Genomic DNA, 13,134 nt, shown 5'->3' with positions numbered 1-13,134 from the left:
AGCAGATGCATTATCATGATGCAAAAGCCATGCATTTTTTTCTACAATTCTGGGCGTTTTTTCGTATTGCTTCACGCAAACGGTGCATAGCTTCAAGGTACTAGTCCTTATTTATTGTACGACCTTGCGGTAAGAGCTCCTGATGCTCTACGCCATAGTAATCGAAGAAAACAGTGAGCAAAACCTTGATATTTGATCGCCATTTGACGTGCTTTTTTTGGTCTTGGCTCTGCTGGGCTTTTCCATTGGGACGATTGGGCTTTGGTTTCGAAGTCATAACCATACACTCACATTTGGTCACCAGTTGAGACCCTTTTAAGCAAATGAGCGATGCTCATGCGACGTTGTTTTTGGTCAAAATTTAGCAATTTTGAAATGAACTTCCGAAAAGATTACATAAGCTGAGCCAAACGAAATCCATCCAATCCAATCAGTTTTCATCTCATTTACTTATCAACTGTAGTTTTCTTTAAGGGATAATATACAGTTAGAAGTCCGAAAAAAGCGAATTTTCCAGATTTTTTTCTGAGAAAACTTTTAAATTTATTTATCTAAAAATTTGTACACATATTATGTTATCTTCTAACTGTATTTTAAGACTTGATATTAATCGAAATATTTATTTGGAAAGGAGCTACAGCTGATCTCCGAGAGCTCCTCACAAAATGACGTTTTGCGGTGACCACTATATCTCTGAACTGGATCCCCTGAAATTAAAAAACCAAACAGATTTCGTTGTAGTAATGTTAAATTTAGTAATTAATCGAAAGAATAAGCAAAATAAATTTTTTTGACAAAATGGCGGTTTCTCAAAACAACAAAACAAAAATCAGTTTTTCACCAAAATTCAGCCTTAAATTGTTAAAAGAAAAAAATATTAATCAGTGAGAAAAAGTCTTCGATTAATTACTAGGACTATGAATAAGTTCGTGCGGTTTTTTTTCGAAATTTGAATTTCGGATCATTCCCATGGCTTTTAAACGTTTGGAAATGGTTGATTGATCAACTCCCAAAGTTTTTGCAACCTCTTCTTGCGTTTGAGCCGGATCTTGATCGAGCAATTCCTCCAATTCGGTATCCATGAACTTTGGCGGCGCGGCCAAAATCACCACTTTTAAAGCGTGCAAACCACTTCTGGCACGTTCGCTCAGCTAGAGCATGCTCACCATAAACTTCCACCAAGATACGATGACTTTCGGCTGCTTTTTTCTTCATATTAAAATAATGAAGAAGAATTCCCCGCAAAAACACATTATTTGGCACGAAGTTCGACATTTTCAAGTGTGGTAAAAATATTGTTGTTTACGCTTCAAATAAAAAACTTATACTGACGTTTGTGCCTTACGACAGTAGCTCTCCAATGAATGTTTGGAAATGTGGATCGATGGAATAATAATCAAGTTACGCCATCTGTTGTAAAACCGCACGAACTTATCCATAGACCTATATATGTATTTAAGAAGCTCGTGTTAAAATTTGAAACTAATCGGTTTAGTAATGTTGGTCACCGACTCTGAAAAACGCGTTTAATGTTTGAAAAGCACTTTACATAGGACAACAATGTTTTTTCCAAATTTGCGTGTAACTTCGAAAATATTCACCGGAACGATATTACATTTTCTGTGTGTATTCTTAAATATATGTACATATGTACATATGTAAATTAAGAAAAAAAAAATCGATTTTTTTTAATTCTGGGTATGTTCAACAATGCATTATAATGCGCAACATACCATTTCATAGTGAGTAGTGCGTTCAAAAATGCAAATATGGCAGTACTGCAAATGCAACGCGTTCTTAAACGTCATTTTTGTATCAAAAGTCGTGCATTATTTGCAGCAAAAATTTTCACACTGCCAATAAATACGCTAGTACAATGTCTGATGAAAAGTGGGTATTTAATTATTTATTTTAGCTTTTAATAAAAAAATTGATGAAAAATACGATATTTAAACTTTATTTTATTATACTTTTCTTGGTTTTAGTGATTACTTTAGTACATCGGAGATAAAATTATCGTCAGAGTCCGACTGAGCATGGAGAACGAGTTCACGTCAGGAAGGAGGAAAAAGAGCGTGCTCTGTGCTAAGGTCGTAGATGAAGTAAAAAAAAGTTAATAAAGATTTAAAAATAGATAGAAACATCGCCCAGCGAAAATTTTCTAATTTAATCATCACATATAAGCGAATAAAAAAAAGATATTAAACTTTTGACAAGATATGTCCTTCTTTTAAGCTTTACACGGTTTTTTTCTTTCCTAAATTTAATAAAAGACTATCGGTTTTTTCCTCACATACATCGTCCATGACCAAACTTAGTAACAATTCCATTTTACTGCACAGCGCGTTCATAAATGCAACAAATCTACTTGCAATTTTTCAACAAATCTATCAGTTGCATGAATTGTCACATTGACAGTGCTGCCAGCGCTGCAAGTACTGCGCATTATAATGCGTTTCTGAACATACCCTCTAACTGTATATAACCCCTTAACAAATATTTCAACTTCGTATCATACATCCCTGGTTTATTGATCATATAAAATTATAAATATATTGAATTCATATCTAAATAAACCAGTTTAAATGTTAGTTCAAGTTTTCATCCTTATAAACTTTTTAGAATTTCTTCACCTAATTTTCCGTCGTCTTATGGACGAGTATACGATTTTTTCTCGTCAACACCCCATTGCAAAATTAAAACACATCATTAGTTTTGTACAAAAATATACTTCATACTACAAAAAAAAACTCAAATTCATATAATTCAAGATTTCAAATTTTGTGCAAAAATTTTCAAAACTCATCCAAACTTTGAACTTTCTAACCAGATTTTTTCTAGATATGCAGTTTTATAGACCATTGAATTTGAAGGCACCAAGACAATTTTAAGACACCGCAAGTTTAAAGTGACTACAAAATACCGTTGATTTTAGAAATGTTTTCTACCCTCCGGGTTAACGGCTTTTCTGCCACACAAAGTACACACTCGAACCCTCAACACCCGATGCTTGGGTATATACATATGTGTGGATGTGATATCAGTGATGCGATGAGATGATGGGAGATGTCAGTGATTTATTTGAGGCAGGGATTTAATTAGCGTTCACATTCGCTGTTGGATGTTTGGCCGAGCTCCTCCTTCTTTTTGTTAAATGCGTCTTGATGTTGTTCCGCGAATGGCGGGACCTACAGCTTTGTGTCGCCTCCAAATGGCAGATGACTTTTTGTATGCCAAAAATACACACGAAGATTCGCCATTGCCTGTCGAGAGGCGACCACTATAAGAAAAAACAACTGGTTTTATAATTTTTGTGTTTCATGCACCCAATGGGTTTCGAACCCGAGCGCTAACGAATACTTCTGCGTGACTAGCAATCATTCGGCTACAGCGGCCGCAGAATTTTGCGAAAAGGAAATCTATGTTGCTGTTATGATGTTGTTAGAACATTTCGAAATTGTTTTACTTTTTTTCATTAACAAGTTTCAGGTGGTTCCAAGTTCTTATTTTTTCCTAATTCATTTTTTTAATTCAAATTGCGTGCTTTCTATTCAACTTTTGTTTGTAAAATTTCATGTGCATTTTTGTTTTTTAATGTTCACTAAATTCTAAAATGATTTCAGTTCTGTTAACGATTTCTTTCATTATTTTCTAATTACTGAGCTATGCTGAAAATGTATTTTAATAAATGGCGTCGTTCAAGGCTTCAGTTCATTTTCGATTGCCTCGCCCACGCTTTCGCTGTGGATGCTGTTCCTCTTCTTCGTCCGAGCTTGCGGAATCTTCGATTACTCTGCTGCGTGGCGTGTTGCGTGATTTATTTGCTGCCATTGCCGATTTCGAAGCGCTTGCAGCTTGCTTACCTTTAACGCTTGCCGCCGCCGCTTTACGTCCACCCCGCGCGGGTTGAACACCCTCTTCTTCTTCGGACGACGAGGAGGATGAATCAGCAACCGCCGCGCGATTTCGTTGTGGTTTCTGCGCAGAGCGCGCCGATATTTTACGTTGCAGTTGCTTTTGTGACGGCGGCGCTTCATCTTCGCTGCTGCTAATCGATTCGCTAGAAGAGGATTTGCCCCGGCGTCCACGACGTCCGCTACGCGCGCGTTGTGTGTTTCCCGGTTTTTCTTTTGTGCGTTTGCTACGTGCTTCAGTGCGTCCAGTACTCGAATCACCACCACCACCACCACCACCACCACCGCCTTCTTTGTCCTCGCGCTCCTTACCGTCATTTATCTCGAGGCATTCATTGATGCGTGTCTCCAATTCGACAACGGCAGCTTTCAGCTCGGGTTTGGCCATTTTCGAAGTGTTACTTATAATCAATTTGAACGACTGATATACTTCGTCAATTTGTACTTTATCCTTGTAGTGCTGAATGTTGTCTATCAGCTTTTTGATGGTACGTTCATTGTACGAGAGCAGGCTGAGACAGTAGGCAATGTCACGCCACTGGCGCTCCTCTCGTGTTACCGGAAAACGTAAGCACAACTTTTCTACCAACGTCTCCACTTGCCGATCCTTTTGTATGAGACCCAAAATATAGCGCATTATAATGCGATACTTCTCTTCTTCTAAATTCAAATTGGTATCGCTCAATTTGGAAATAATATCTGGTAAAACATTGTACAGGATATTCGATTTATTGGCAATCTCCTTGAAGAACTGTTGTGTGATATTCTTGATCTCTGCATCAGGATCGACAATACACATCGCCAGATCGGCAATTTGACCTTTCACGCGTATCATCTCATGCAGAATGAGATGTGAGAGCATTTTCACAGCCGTCAGTCTCAGCTCCGTATTCTTTTCATGTAATGTCGAGTAGAAGTGGCCAGTCCATGGTTCGATTATATTTGGAAAGCGGAATGTCAGATCGGACAAACCAATCACAATATTGCATTTAATCTTTATATTCTTCGTGTGGCTCAAAATATTCATGAGGAAAGGCATATTCGCTTCACAGAAGCGTGAGGAAACGCACATGAAGCGTATAAGTGTAAGCGTCGCCGCCTGCTGCAGTGATTGGTGACGATATTTCACAGGGTATTTGCAGATCTCCATCACGTAGGGAAATATTTTGGCAAGCAGTGAATTCTCGGCATACAACAGCACATCTTCGCAAATGTGATTGATAAGCTCGGCGATGTTGTCTTCAGCGGTGGCGCCAACAAGATCCTCATCGGGCTGGATAATAAAACAGAAAATTATTTTATGCGAATATTTAGAGGTAAAATATATTGTAGGCCAAAATAGCTTCAATAGCTTTACTATTTATTTCACTCACCTCCTGTTGTGGTTCAGCAGCTGTTCCAGACAATCGCTTCAGAGACTCCGTCGCCGACATATTCAAATTACCCGTCTTTCGCCGGGTCGTATTGAAAGCGTTCTTCTTTTTCTTCTCCTCACATTCTGTGAGTTCTTGCCTAAATTTCATATTATTGTACACATCAATATCGAGGAAAATCATCTCCTTCAGCGTCATATAGCCTATGGTGAAGAGAAAACGCGTCACCAAATATACCAGCAAACGCTGTTGCTGAGGCTGTTTAGCATCAGAACCACGCACGGTCGATTGGCTTTCAGGTATAGGCTGCGAAAAGGGCGTTTCTAGAGCACGCTCCTGTTGCGAAGGTGTTATATCAGTAGTGCATATAGCGAAATCACGTAATTTTTTTAATAAGCCCACAACTATTTTCTGGCAAATCACATCTGGCGTCTGGCACAGGTTAAAGAAGAACTCCAGTGTTCGCATAGTTAACTTATCGAAATCTGGCACATCCGGATGAAAGTAAAACCGCTGAAAGAGATCTGTGACTTTTTGTACAAGCGGCGAATCCGTCTCATACCGCTTGTAGAATTTCGAATGTGTACTCGAATCGATAGAATTCAACATAAACTCTATGCAGCCAGTATAAATACGCGGATCAGCTTTGGCGCGTTCACCCAGGCCAATGGTTTCGATGACATTCATGTTTGCCGATGCAATGGACGGCTTAGAATTGGAGGCCATAATTAATAGTTGCAGAGCAAGGCGTGATTCATTGTCCGAGGTTCCCTCCAATTTCAGAGTGAAGCGCTCGAAGAGCACTTGTATGATGGCAGCATCAATGTCATCGGTAGAAACCCATTCATGCATTAAGCATTCCATGGCGGTATAATGTCCATATTCCAATTTCTCAAGAAAACGCATGAGATTTTGTACAACTTTAATGGCATGAGTTCTAAGGAAAATAAAGTTAATTAATTACATGGTTATATATTTCATCATTTTTACGACTAACCTGCCCGATTGATCAGTAGTGAATAGAACTTTTTTGTAGGCATTGGATACGGAATCGCGTTTCTCCTTATCCGATGACCATACCAGATACAACATCTGCCGCATGCCACCTTCAGTGCCTTTGATGCCAAACATATACCCGGTGGTAAAGAGATCAACAGCTTCAAATACATCCGAATTAGTTTTGGAAAGTAGTAATTCTTGTATTTTCGGTACAGCTTTTGTAATGACTTTCGAAAACTCGATTGAGTCTTGTAAGAATTGCACAGTTTTTATTTGGGTGCCCAACTCTTCATTCTATGGTTAGTAAGTAAAAAACGGTAAATTTGGGAAAAACTAATTATTTTGAGTCACTTACGCTATCCTTGCAGCCGTTCGCCAAAAATATATAAGACTTGAGCAGTGCCATGTAGTAGGCGCATTGCTCTTCCAATTTTAAAGTGTGCCTATCAGTAAATTGAAGAAGTAGATTTTAAACATTTGTAATTGATATCGAATATTATACACTATTCACCTCAGTTCTGCATTGCCAGCCACCTGATCTGCTTTACGCACCAAAACCACAGCCTCACGATATTTCTTCTCCAGCAATAATGTAGAAATACGTTGTATCATATCTTCATAATTTTCCTGTGTGTTCTCGGGTAAGTCTTCTGTGCCTAAAATTGAACGAAATGAGAAAAAAAAATATAATAACCAAACACAAAAACACCCATTATATTCCATTATAATTATTTTACTCACATTCTTTCAAATTTTGTTCTACAATCGGCAAAATTTCTGGTATCAACAAGTTCCATTGCCCATCCAACTCTTCAGCCTTTTTGCGCTCCTCCCCCAGAACTTCACTCAACTTTTCCATCTTCTCACATTCCTCGGCATGCTTTTTGATTAACTCTTCCAACGTTAGTTTAGCCGCAAAAGGATTTCGCTCCAAAAATGACTTAATCAGCTGGACGGCCTGTTTTCGCACAGACGATGTCTTATCCTCCAAACGCTCCACTGCCTCACAAAGCACTTTCAATTGAAAAGATAACGGCACTGCGTTTTCTTCTTTCATGTTATTCCATATTTGCAGCACTTTGGCGCGCACGTGCGCTGAGACGTCATTGATGTGTGCCAACAAATTTTCTAGAAACTCATTTCGTGCCTCTTTTAACTCCTCGGAGAGCTCCTCAGATGTCAGCTCGCCAACAATAGCATCGCCCATGATTTGTAATATACAGTTACGCAGGGTATGTGATTCACAATTGAGCAGCTCATCGGCGAGTGTTGACAGATGTGGTATCATTAGCTTGGGTGCAATGGTAGCAAGCTCCATTAAAAAGTTGGAAAAGTTGCGCGACACCACCGTATCGACCGAATCCACTGACAACGTTTCTACAATGTCCTTGATGAGTACAGAGAAAACGCTAGAAATGCCGTATTCTTCGTACAATACATTTATACCACTAGCAATGGATAACGCAGCATGTTCAGAAGTACGCAATATTTGCAATACACGCACGGGAAAGGTTAGCGCATGGTTATAGCGTTTTATGGCGGTCCCGAAGATTTGAAATACAGTGTCCGTGATATGGCGGTTATCTGAGCGTGAATGAATTAATTCCAGCGTGCGATAACATATATCACAAATTAGATTAACAAAATTTTCTTCAGCCACTGGTGGATTCCAAAGTTTTTCAAGTGGAAACTGCAAAATATTGTACAGCTGCACCAAAAAGCGGCCGCGCTTTGAGTCCCAATCGGGATATTGTTCGAGAGTTTCAGTTTGTTTCAGTCGCTTTTTCTGTTGTAATTGCTGTTGTTGTTGTTGCTGCGCTTGTGATGCTAGACTATCTAAGCGCCTGACCGTATTCACTTGCAAGAAAAGTAACATCTTTGTGAGATTCAGATACCTCTGGCGGTCTTGTAAACTCTCTGCCGTATCGCTGCAAGCTAGTACCGGCGCCAAACGCTGACCCAACTTGTCGACTGTGATGTACAGAAGATCAAAGCTGCGCATAAGATTAGTAATAGAGGCCGCATCGCATCCCCGGCCCTCAATTATAGTAAAGTATGTATCAAAGTGGTCGAAAATGTAGAATGGGTCCCCTTGTTGGACCATCTGTTTGCACACTATTGTAGTCAGATTAAGATGATTTTAATAAACAAATGTAAATACTCGCGCACATAATAATGAACTTACCGCGTAAACGCTCTCCAATTTCGTTAGGTGCATAGACTTGTTTCACATAGTAGCTATCACCGCTTGAATTTAGTAGCTCAGCGTTGGTGCTTGGCAGCACGAATTGGAAATCCATAGCACACTTCTTCTCCGATTAGAAATGTTGCGGCTTCCTTATATTTTAAATAAGTTTCACAATAATTTAAACCTCTTTATTGTTTCTTACTGTAAATTGTTTAAATTGCGCGTAAACAGAGATAACTAGTAAAGAGATATAATAAGGAAATTGTACAAATCTTCAGCGTCGGCTGCTGCTGTCAAAATTGAATTAACGTCAAATGAAGACAAATGACGGCAAACAAGTAGAGTTGATTCGAGTACAGTACGGATGTAAAATACTTGCGATCAGTTTGATTTGAGCAAAACTGATGAAACTCCTTCAAACACAAAATATTTTATCACATATCCTCTCCTACTTTTAAAAGACGTGACTGAAGGTAATATAAAAAAAATGTATAAGTTTCTAAAGGACATGTCACCAGCCGGCCGTAAACCTAAAAATAAATACATTTTTTCACACATCAATCTTTTGTGTCGGTATAGTAGTAATAAACCAAAAAAAAATGTTTGTATTTATTTTTCGATGCCTTTTGATTTGTTTTCTATAAATATACCGATTTATTACTTTTTCATTTTTATTACTAAACTTGATTTTTGGATGGTAAGCCAAATTGGTATAATGGTATAATTCGCCAAATTGGTGCATATTTATTTTACAAAATTTTTTATTAAAAGTTAATTTTGTGTTTTGGAATTTACGCATTTTTAATTTACCCATTTTTTGATTTTATACATATTATAAGATAAGATATTATTTTCACAAATAAATTTATTAAGAATTGAGTTGCATAACTTTATAGAGTAGTGATGACCATTTCGTATTCTATTTTCTTATGTTCAGAAATACTTAAAAGTATCCGAAACTGACAGAATCTATCTTTTATTGATTATATTTTATTTACTTCCCCTTCTTTCGTCTGGAACCCTTTCTATCGCCTGCATCATTTCCACCTGCATCGCCTTTTCCACCTTTGATTGTAATCGGAGGGCCACCATTTACTTTCTGCATACGTCTCACTTGCATGTCCTTCAGTTTGGACTCGAGACGTTTTTTCGCTTGAGCTAAATCTGCTTCTTCACGTATGGTTTTCGCTGGCTTAGGGTGTAGAAATTTAACACGCTCTTCTCGTTTCACTGCTTCACCACATCCATGTACCTCAGGCAGTCCATGCTTGAAACAAAATCGTTTGCGACATAGCTCGCAATCTTGTCCCATAAGTTTCGTTATAGTTTTGCAACGTGGATAGTCACACATGTTATCCACATCCTTTACTGCAGTTAATACATCATCCAACTTTAAATTTACCACTTCAGTGGGAATGCCTTCCAACAATTCTAAGGTGTTATTGGTGCCATAATTAGGGCGACTCTTACCGGGCGCTATGGGGAAAAGTGGATCTTCAAGAGCTTTATCAGGAGAGCTGGGAATTTTCGTTGCCATCTTATCAGCCGCGGATTTGTTTTGATTGTCTGCGATTAAAAATATACTTAAATCAAAATGTTCTTCAATTTGTTTATTCTCACCTTTCTTTTCCATGTCTCCTCACTTTTGTTTACAAATGAAATAAAATTACAGGACAGATGATTTTGACGTATTCAAAAAACAAAAAAAAAAAAAATACAGCTTTTGGCGTTTAACCCGATTACTTTGAATTTCATTCACTATTAGAGTTAATGGGCGAATTTTTGTTTTGCCAAGAAATTTTGAAATGCGTGAAATACATGAGGAACTTGCCCCATTTCGATTTAAAAAAATGAGGTTCGATGGAATTTTTATAATTGATTGCAACGAGGCTAAACATTTTTTTTCGAAATTTACGTATTTGAAAAACCTAAATATCTCGAAAACTACTTGACCATTTAAAAAACCAAGTTGATCGGAAAAACAATAAGTGTTTTCTTTTATGTAAAAACATTTTTATTTTTTTATTTAATGTTTTAAAGAGAAAAAATAAATTATGAAAATATATGAAACAATTTACATATCGAAAAAAATTGCTCTGTTAATTCCTTGTAAAATAAACATTTGCCGTTTTAAACAGCATAAAGACTTCTATCGAAGCTCATTTCTGGTTATTTTCCAACGAAACGGTGTGGATTAAATACTTAGATATGTAGATACATATGAACCAAGTAGTGTATTATCATTTTTAATATTCATAAAAGAAAAAATTCAAAATACATCGAACCAAGAAAAGATAGTATCCTTAATTAATCAATTAATAATATCCTTAAACAACTTGTCGACCTTCTGCTCTTTGTTCGCATGTAAACTGGCCTTCCATTGTGTCGCCGAAAGTCTGAATGTCTCAACGCGGAATTTATTATACAGTAGCCTACCAAAAGGTGTACCCTTTAGCATATTCACTTTATCTGCCAGCTCTTTCACAATATGTGACTTTTGCGACTCTTGCGCGGCCGCAAAACAACTCTCCACTACGCGTGAACCAAACTTAGTTATGGCCAAGTCCACATAGAACCCGTCCATATGCCTTATCAATTTTTCACGTGATTTCTCTCCTATATATTTACTCTGCAGAAATGCGTCAACTATATGTGAACCATTTGGTGTATTGAAGATGGTAGCTAGTTGCTCGGCGGGAGTCTCCAATATGCAATTGACCAGAAAAATTGGCTTGTTGAATCGTAAAATGTGTTGTACTATCAATGAGCCATGGAGGTGCACAAAACCACTTTTGTCCGTTTGCGCCACTTCATATGGTTTTAGCTTGATAACACAATGGAAGAAAGTCTTAGCCTTTTGTTTATCGCTTGCAGGCGTATGGAGAGCCGTTTGTAGAGCTACAATGCATTGCGCTTGTTTTAAACCAAGCCGCAAGCAGGCTCCAGAGAGCGCTTCCACAACACCCGTATGCCCAATTTTTAGCAGCTCCTCAACGTCACTACCCAACTCGTTGAAAACGTTTTCGAAATCTTCCTTCTCTTTTATGTTTTGCAGAAGTTTTTGTACAGCGAAATTTGTAAGTCGCGTTTTCGCAAGTTGAGATATCCGTCCGCTGAATAGCATGGCATAGAGCTGAGTAAATAGTTTTGCGCCAGCCACTGTAAGCAGCGTTTCCAGCAAGATGACAGCCGATTGGTATGCAAATACCTTTGGTAATTGAACTGTGTTAACATTCTCTTTAGATTCATTTTCATCATCTTTATCCAACTCTTGTTTCTTTTCCTCCTCTTCTTCACTTTGCTCCGTCTTGATAAACGCATCCATTAATATTTTTTTGCCGAAATGCTTTAGGAGTTGTTTGTCGGTTGCGCGTAAAGCAATGCAAATGGTACCAAGCAATGCTGAAGAGTGTTCTTGATAAGGAAAATCTGGGAATTGGGGCCACATTTCTAAACGTTGTGGAAATTCTGCTAGTACTTCCGTCCATCCCTTAGGTACGGTATACAACTTTCTATTTTTCGCAATATCAGCACCACCCTTTTCGAATGCCACTTTCGCCACATGCACACCCGCCAAGCTAAGTATACTGGTACGCGTGATATGATTAGCACACGAGTCCCATACGAAATCTTCCAAATTGTTTAGTAAAAACTTACTCACGCGCTCAACAAACTGACTGCACTGATGCCGATGTTCAGTACTGAAATCCGTTTCAAGGTTGTATGACTCTTCACTAAATGACGGAACCTCGATTTTAGCGCGTTTAGCTGCTGGTGCATCTGCGATCTCAATTGTACCTTCAACGTTTCCGGTGGCATTTTTTAAACTGTCTTTTCCTAATGCGCGCAAAAACGCAATCTCCACCATTTTTTGTAAGACATGCGAGGCAAAGCCATCCGAGCAAACGGGGCGGAAATTGTCGCCAAATGCTCTAAAGAAACGCTCCAAGTTTTCCGAGTCCACAAAACCAATTAAAGACTCCAGTGCTTTACTTACAATCTGATTAGAAGCCAAATGAACTTCTTCTTCAGTGGTTTGGGCGAATACATTATTGGCCATGTTAACTAAAAATGAAAAAATGAAATGATAAAAAAAAAAATATTTTTTAAAAACGAAAATAATTCACCTTTTTCCTCTACATCTTCAAAGCCATTTTTCATGGCGTCCAATATATTGATAAAATAATTATACCGATCATCATCAATGTGGGTGCCGCGGCCGTAGATTCCCTGCTTGGCAAACCCCTTTGCATTGCGCAGGAACCGACTGTTGTTCTTCTTTTTCTTTTGTCGCCTTTTGTTGTTATCCACAACAGCACCATTAATTTCCGATTCCATAGTTAAGTTGCTTAGATTTTCTGTAGATAGTTAAATTCTATAGCGAATGCCTAGGAAGTTTACTAGAACGTGTTTTTTTACTTATGCGACATGCGAACTGTCAAACTGTCCAAGCCGTAGCAAAACAAAATACAAAAACGTGTATAAACAACGATAAGGCCAAGTCGATTCAGTGTTGCCAAATTATAATCAATACTAGTGTTGGGAACTATCGATAGTTAGTTAATATTTGATTTAGACTATCGATTTCTTCACTCATTCTCACGTTTATTGGTTCATTCAAATATAGTCACTTACCTGTTTCGACTTTAATATTATAATA

At 38.0% G+C, this 13,134-nt stretch overlaps 3 protein-coding genes across 4 annotated transcripts; all 3 read right to left on the bottom strand.

Annotated features, from left to right (window-relative positions):
* Window positions 1-2,632: 2,632 nt before the first annotated feature.
* Window positions 2,633-8,766, bottom strand: LOC129244611 (condensin complex subunit 1). 2 transcript variants are annotated; one of them, XR_008582373.1, is made up of 8 exons: window positions 8,472-8,766; window positions 7,028-8,401; window positions 6,798-6,942; window positions 6,642-6,729; window positions 6,285-6,580; window positions 5,288-6,224; window positions 3,343-5,187; window positions 2,633-3,280 (listed from the first exon to the last, which is right to left on the bottom strand). XR_008582373.1 is itself a non-coding variant. In XM_054882336.1 (7 exons), exons 1-7 carry the CDS (start codon window positions 8,584-8,586, stop codon window positions 3,712-3,714), a joined length of 4,431 nt encoding a protein of 1,476 aa, XP_054738311.1. In that variant the 5' UTR covers window positions 8,587-8,766; the 3' UTR covers window positions 2,633-3,711. The 2 variants fall into 2 exon arrangements, 1 of the variants encoding a protein (XP_054738311.1); XM_054882336.1 differs by having other exon boundaries at window positions 2,633-5,187.
* A 495-nt stretch (window positions 8,767-9,261) lies between these two features.
* Window positions 9,262-10,416, bottom strand: LOC129245326 (DNA-binding protein SMUBP-2). Its single transcript, XM_054883410.1, has 2 exons — window positions 10,095-10,416; window positions 9,262-10,040 (listed from the first exon to the last, which is right to left on the bottom strand). Exons 1-2 carry the CDS (start codon window positions 10,105-10,107, stop codon window positions 9,469-9,471), a joined length of 585 nt encoding a protein of 194 aa, XP_054739385.1. The 5' UTR covers window positions 10,108-10,416; the 3' UTR covers window positions 9,262-9,468.
* Window positions 10,417-10,704: 288 nt separating this feature from the next.
* Window positions 10,705-12,912, bottom strand: LOC129245325 (uncharacterized). The gene is made up of 2 exons (XM_054883408.1): window positions 12,602-12,912; window positions 10,705-12,539 (listed from the first exon to the last, which is right to left on the bottom strand). Exons 1-2 carry the CDS (start codon window positions 12,810-12,812, stop codon window positions 10,786-10,788), a joined length of 1,965 nt encoding a protein of 654 aa, XP_054739383.1. The 5' UTR covers window positions 12,813-12,912; the 3' UTR covers window positions 10,705-10,785.
* Between the last annotated feature and the right edge of the window lie 222 nt (window positions 12,913-13,134).

This window comes from Anastrepha obliqua, chromosome 4 (genome assembly GCF_027943255.1).
Source record: "Anastrepha obliqua isolate idAnaObli1 chromosome 4, idAnaObli1_1.0, whole genome shotgun sequence".
NCBI classification, from domain to species: domain Eukaryota; kingdom Metazoa; phylum Arthropoda; class Insecta; order Diptera; family Tephritidae; genus Anastrepha; species Anastrepha obliqua.
This window is presented reverse-complemented; position numbering and strand designations above follow the sequence as displayed.